A 6,558-nucleotide genomic window follows, 5' to 3' on the forward strand; every position below is an offset into this window, starting at 1 on the left:
GACCCGATTCTATCAGAGCGGAGTTAACTCTTTCAGCGGTGCGTGTTCTGACCCGGTTCTATCAGAGAGGAGTTAACTCTTTCAGTGGTGCGTGTTCTGACCCGGCTCTATCAGAGCGGAGTTAACTCTTTCAGCGGTGCGTGTTCTGACCCGGTTCTATCAGAGCGGAGTTAACTCTTTCAGCGGTGCGTGTTCTGACCTGGTTCTATCAGAGCGGAGTTAACTCTTTCAGCGGTGTGTGTTCTGACCCGGGTTCTATCAGAGAGGAGTTAACTCTTTCAGCGGTGCGTGTTCTGACCCGGGTTTTATCAGAGCGGAGTTAACTCTTTCAGCGATGCGTGTTCTGACCCGGTTCTATCAGAGCGGAGTTAACTCTTTCAGCGGTGCGTGTTCTGACCCGGTTCTATCAGAGCGGAGTTAACTCTTTCAGCGGTGCGTGTTCTGACCCGGTTCTATCAGAGAGGAGTTAACTCTTTCAGCGGTGTGTGTTCTGACCCGGTTCTATCAGAGCGGAGTTAACTCTTTCAGCGGTGTGTGTTCTGATCCGGTTCTATCAGAGCGGAGTTAACTCTTTCAGCGGTGCGCGTTCTGACCCGGATCTATCAGACCGGAGTTAACTCTTTCAGCGGTGCGCGTTCTGACCCGGTTCTATCAGAGCGGAGTTAACTCTTTCAGCGGTGTGTGTTCTGAACCGGTTCTATCAGAGCGGAGTTAACTCTTTCAGCGGTGCGTGTTCTGACCCGGTTCTATCAGACCAGCGTTAACTCTTTCAGCGGTGCGTGTTCTGACCCGGTTCTATCAGAGAGGAGTTAACTCTTTCAGCGGTGCGTGTTCTGACCCAGTTCTATCAGAGCGGAGTTAACTCTTTCAGTGGTGCGTGTTCTGACCCGATTCTATCAGAGCGGAGTTAACTCTTTCAGCGGTGCATGTTCTGACCCGGTTCTATCAGAGAGGAGTTAACTCTTTCAGCGGTGCGTGTTCTGACCCAGTTCTATCAGAGCGGAGTTAACTCTTTCAGTGGTGCGTGTTCTGACCCGATTCTATCATAGCGGAGTTAACTTTTTCAGCGGTGCGTGTTCTGACCCGGTTCTATCAGAGAGTAGTTAACTCTTTCAGCGGTGCGCGTTCTGACCCGGATCTATCAGACCGGAGTTAACTCTTTCAGCGGTGCGCGTTCTGACCCGGTTCTATCAGACCAGCGTTAACTCTTTCAGCGGTGCGCGTTCTGACCCGGACCTATCAGACCAGCGTTAACTCTTTCAGCGGTGCGCGTTCTGACCCGGTTCTATCAGAGCGGAGTTAACTCTTTCAGCGGTGCGCGTTCTGACCCGGTTCTATCAGACCAGCGTTAACTCTTTCAGCGGTGCGTGTTCTGACCCGGTTCTATCAGAGCGGAGTTAACTCTTTCAGCGGTGCGTGTTCTGACCCGGATCTATCAGACCAGCGTTAACTCTTTCAGCGGTGCGCGTTCTGACCCGGATCTATCAGACCGGAGTTAACTCTTTCAGCGGTGCGCGTTCTGACCCGGTTCTATCAGAGCGGAGTTAACTCTTTCAGCGGTGCGCGTTCTGACCCGGTTCTATCAGACCAGCGTTAACTCTTTCAGCGGTGCGTGTTCTGACCCGGTTCTATCAGAGCGGAGTTAACTCTTTCAGCGGTGCGTGTTCTGACCCGGATCTATCAGACCAGCGTTAACTCTTTCAGCGGTGCGCGTTCTGACCCGGATCTATCAGACCGGAGTTAACTCTTTCAGCGGTGCGCGTTCTGACCCGGTTCTATCAGACCAGCGTTAACTCTTTCAGCGGTGCGTGTTCTGACCCGGTTCTATCAGAGCGGATTTAACTCTTTCAGCGGTGTGTGTTCTGACCCGGTTCTATCAGAGCGGAGTTAACTCTTTCAGCGGTACGTGTTCTGACCCGGTTCTATCAGACCAGCGTTAACTCTTTCAGCGGTGTGTGTTCTGATCCGGTTCTATCAGAGCGGAGTTAACTCTTTCAGCGGTGCGCGTTCTGACCCGGATCTATCAGACCGGAGTTAACTCTTTCAGCGGTGCGCGTTCTGACCCGGTTCTATCAGACCGGCGTTCAGCGGTGCGCGTTCTGACCCGGTTCTATCAGACCAGCGTTAACTCTTTCAGCAGTGCGCGTTCTGACCCGTTTCTATCAGAGCGGCGTTAACTCTTTCAGCGGTGCGCGTTCTGACCCGGATCTATCAGACCGGAGTTAACTCTTTCAGCGGTGCGCGTTCTGACCCGGTTCTATCAGACCGGCGTTAACTCTTTCAGCGGTGCGTGTTCTGACCCGGTTCTATCAGAGAGGAGTTAACTCTTTCAGCGGTGCGTGTTCTGACCCGGTTCTATCAGAGCAGAATTAACTTTTTTAGCGGTGTGTGTTCTGACCCGGTTCTATCAGAGCGGAGTTAACTTTTTCAGCCGTGCGTGTTCTGACCCGGTTCTATCAGAGCGGAGTTAACTCTTTCAGCGGTGCGTGTTCTGACCCAGTTCTATCAGAGCGGAGTTAACTCTTTCAGCGGTGCGTGTTCTGACCCGGTTCTATCAGAGCGGAGTTAACTCTTTCAGCGTTGCGTGTTCTGACCCGGTTCTATCAGAGCGGAGTTAACTCTTTCAGCGTTGCGTGTTCTGACCCGGTTCTATCAGAGCGGAGTTAACTCTTTCAGCGTTGCATGTTCTGACCCGGTTCTATCAGAGCGGAGTTAACTCTTTCAGGGGTGCGCGTTCTGACCCGGTTCTATCAGAGCGGAGTTAACTCTTTCAGTGGTGCGTGTTCTGACCCGATTCTATCAGAGCGGAGTTAACTCTTTCAGCGGTGCGTGTTCTGACCCGGTTCTATCAGAGAGGAGTTAACTCTTTCAGTGGTGCGTGTTCTGACCCGGCTCTATCAGAGCAGAGTTAACTCTTTCAGCGGTGCGTGTTCTGACCCGGTTCTATCAGAGCGGAGTTAACTCTTTCAGCGGTGCGTGTTCTGACCTGGTTCTATCAGAGCGGAGTTAACTCTTTCAGCGGTGTGTGTTCTGACCCGGGTTCTATCAGAGAGGAGTTAACTCTTTCAGCGGTGCGTGTTCTGACCCGGGTTTTATCAGAGCGGAGTTAACTCTTTCAGCGATGCGTGTTCTGACCCGGTTCTATCAGAGCGGAGTTAACTCTTTCAGCGGTGCGTGTTCTGACCCAGTTCTATCAGAGCGGAGTTAACTCTTTCAGCGGTGCGTGTTCTGACCCGGTTCTATCAGAGAGGAGTTAACTCTTTCAGCGGTGTGTGTTCTGACCCGGTTCTATCAGAGCGGAGTTAACTCTTTCAGCGGTGTGTGTTCTGATCCGGTTCTATCAGAGCGGAGTTAACTCTTTCAGCGGTGCGCGTTCTGACCCGGATCTATCAGACCGGAGTTAACTCTTTCAGCGGTGCGCGTTCTGACCCGGTTCTATCAGACCAGCGTTAACTCTTTCAGCGGTGCGCGTTCTGACCCAGATCTATCGGACCAGCGTTAACTCTTTCAGCGGTGCGCGTTCTGACCCGGTTCTATCAGACCAGCGTTAACTCTTTCAGCGGTGCGTGTTCTGACCCGGTTCTATCAGAGCGGAGTTAACTCTTTCAGCGGTGTGTGTTCTGACCCGGTTCTATCAGACCAGCGTTAACTCTTTCAGCGGTGCGCGTTCTGACCCGGTTCTATCAGAGCGGAGTTAACTCTTTCAGCGGTGTGTGTTCTGACCCGGTTCTATCAGAGCGGAGTTAACTCTTTCAGCGGTGCGTGTTCTGACCCGGTTCTATCAGACCAGCGTTAACTCTTTCAGCGGTGCGTGTTCTGACCCGGTTCTATCAGAGAGGAGTTAACTCTTTCAGCGGTGCGTGTTCTGACCCGGTTCTATCAAACCGGAGTTAACTCTTTCAGCGGTGCGCGTTCTGACCCGGTTCTATCAGACCAGCGTTAACTCTTTCAGCGGTGCGCGTTCTGACCCGGATCTATCAGACCGGAGTTAACTCTTTCAGCGGTGCGTGTTCTGACCCGGTTCTATCAGACCAGCGTTAACTCTTTCAGCGGTGCGTGTTCTGACCCGGTTCTATCAGAGCGGAGTTAACTCTTTCAGCGGTGTGTGTTCTGACCCGGTTCTATCAGAGCGGAGTTATCTCTTTCAGCGGTACGTGTTCTGACCCGGTTCTATCAGACCAGCGTTAACTCTTTCAGCGGTGTGTGTTCTGATCCGGTTCTATCAGAGCGGAGTTAACTCTTTCAGCGGTGCGCGTTCTGACCCGGTTCTATCAGACCAGCGTTAACTCTTTCAGCGGTGCGTGTTCTGACCCGGTTCTATCAGAGAGGAGTTAACTCTTTCAGCGGTGCGTGTTCTGACCCGGTTCTATCAGACCGGAGTTAACTCTTTCAGCGGTGCGTGTTCTGACCCAGTTCTATCAGAGCGGAGTTAACTCTTTCAGCGGTGTGTGTTCTGACCCGGTTCTATCAGAGCGGAGTTAACTCTTTCAGCGGTACGTGTTCTGACCCGGTTCTATCAGACCAGCGTTAACTTTTTCAGCGGTGTGTGTTCTGATCCGGTTCTATCAGAGCGGAGTTAACTCTTTCAGCGGTGCGTGTTCTGACCCGGATCTATCAGACCGGAGTTAACTCTTTCAGCGGTGCGCGTTCTGACCCGGTTCTATCAGACCAGCGTTAACTCTTTCAGCAGTGCGCGTTCTGACCCGTTTCTATCAGACCAGCGTTAACTCTTTCAGCGGTGCGCGTTCTGACCCGGATCTATCAGACCGGAGTTAACTCTTTCAGCGGTGCGCGTTCTGACCCGGTTCTATCAGACCGGCGTTAACTCTTTCAGCGGTGCGTGTTCTGACCCGGTTCTATCAGAGAGGAGTTAACTCTTTCAGCGGTGCGTGTTCTGACCCGGTTCTATCAGAGCAGAATTAACTTTTTTAGCGGTGTGTGTTCTGACCCGGTTCTATCAGAGCGGAGTTAACTCTTTCAGCCGTGCGTGTTCTGACCCGGTTCTATCAGAGCGGAGTTAACTCTTTCAGCGGTGAGTGTTCTGACCCAGTTCTATCAGAGCGGAGTTAACTCTTTCAGCGGTGCGTGTTCTGACCCGGTTCTATCAGAGCGGAGTTAACTCTTTCAGCGTTGCGTGTTCTGACCCGGTTCTATCAGAGCGGAGTTAACTCTTTCAGCGTTGCGTGTTCTGACCCGGTTCTATCAGAGCGGAGTTAACTCTTTCAGCATTGCGTGTTCTGACCCGGTTCTATCAGAGCGGAGTTAACTCTTTCAGCGGTGCGCGTTCTGACCCGGTTCTATCAGAGCGGAGTTAACTCTTTCAGTGGTGCGTGTTCTGACCCGATTCTATCAGAGCGGAGTTAACTCTTTCAGCGGTGCGTGTTCTGACCCGGTTCTATCAGAGAGGAGTTAACTCTTTCAGTGGTGCGTGTTCTGACCCGGTTCTATCAGAGCGGAATTAACTCTTTCAGCGGTGCGTGTTCTGACCTGGTTCTATCAGAGCGGAGTTAACTCTTTCAGCGGTGTGTGTTCTGACCCGGGTTCTATCAGAGAGGAGTTAACTCTTTCAGCGGTGCGTGTTCTGACCCGGGTTCTATCAGAGAGGAGTTAACTCTTTCAGTGGTGCGTGTTCTGACCCGGGTTTTATCAGAGCGGAGTTAACTCTTTCAGCGGTGCGTGTTCTGACCCGGTTCTATCAGAGCGGAGTTAACTCTTTCAGCGGTGCGTGTTCTGACCCGGTTCTATCAGAGCGGAGTTAACTCTTTCAGCGGTGCGTGTTCTGACCCGGTTCTATCAGAGCGGAGTTAACTCTTTCAGCGGTGTGTGTTCTGACCCGTCTCAGTGCGCTGCACTAATCAGTGTAAATAAAGAACTCAAACCTGTGCGAAGAGGGTCGAGGAAGAAGAAGAACTTGCGGACTGCGGTGCAGACGTAAAAAGAGTAAAAGGACTTCTCCAGTCCATCGAGCTGCGGGAGAGTGGGGATTAACTCCAGGATGTAGTTCTCCAGGTCCTTTAGGGAAGAGGAAAAGAAGAACAGAGAGAGAGACCATCTGGACCTAACCTTCATTAACTTCATCAAACTACAAACTACAGCAGGTTTATTTGGAAGACAATGGCCTTTTTTAAACAGAGTTGTATAAGGTGTAACTCCGAGCCTGAGACTTTTATCATGTGTTTTATAATGAATCAATGGTGTAACTGCTGTATGTTGTGACCGGGAGCAGTGTGTAAATAGGAGCCTAGTGTTTAGTTTTGAGCTCAATATCTGCACCACTCTGAGGAATAAAGGCCAATGACGACACAGAGGTGTGTTTTTATAAAGGAATGATGGCACTCACAGATTCTCGGAGGTAACCCTGACCCGCCACGTCGTACAAACTCAAGCCGATCCTCGTCTGATGAAGCCAAACTGACAAGAACAGGAGAACAGATCAGATCACATTCTGCTGATTGAAAGTAAATGAAGATGCTATTTAAATGTCACTGGAGCTGAACGTGTGAGAGTTACGCTGATTTCCACCGTCTCTACACTGTGATATCTGCATTTATTTATTGG

At 51.2% G+C, this 6,558-nt stretch overlaps 1 protein-coding gene across 1 annotated transcript in view; it reads right to left on the reverse strand.

Moving 5' to 3' along the window:
• ppp2r3c (protein phosphatase 2, regulatory subunit B'', gamma) overlaps positions 1–6,558 on the reverse strand; it is a 99,937-nt gene that overhangs the window by 87,471 nt on the left and 5,908 nt on the right. Inside the window, exons 6-7 of the mRNA XM_066675969.1 lie at positions 6,341–6,411; positions 5,880–6,012 (exon numbers count right to left, since the gene is read on the reverse strand). Coding sequence (XP_066532066.1) covers positions 5,880–6,012; positions 6,341–6,411 — 204 coding nt within the window. The remainder of the gene's footprint in view (positions 1–5,879; positions 6,013–6,340; positions 6,412–6,558) is intronic.

This window comes from Hoplias malabaricus, chromosome 1 (assembly GCF_029633855.1).
Source record: "Hoplias malabaricus isolate fHopMal1 chromosome 1, fHopMal1.hap1, whole genome shotgun sequence".
NCBI classification, from domain to species: Eukaryota; Metazoa; Chordata; class Actinopteri; order Characiformes; family Erythrinidae; genus Hoplias; species Hoplias malabaricus.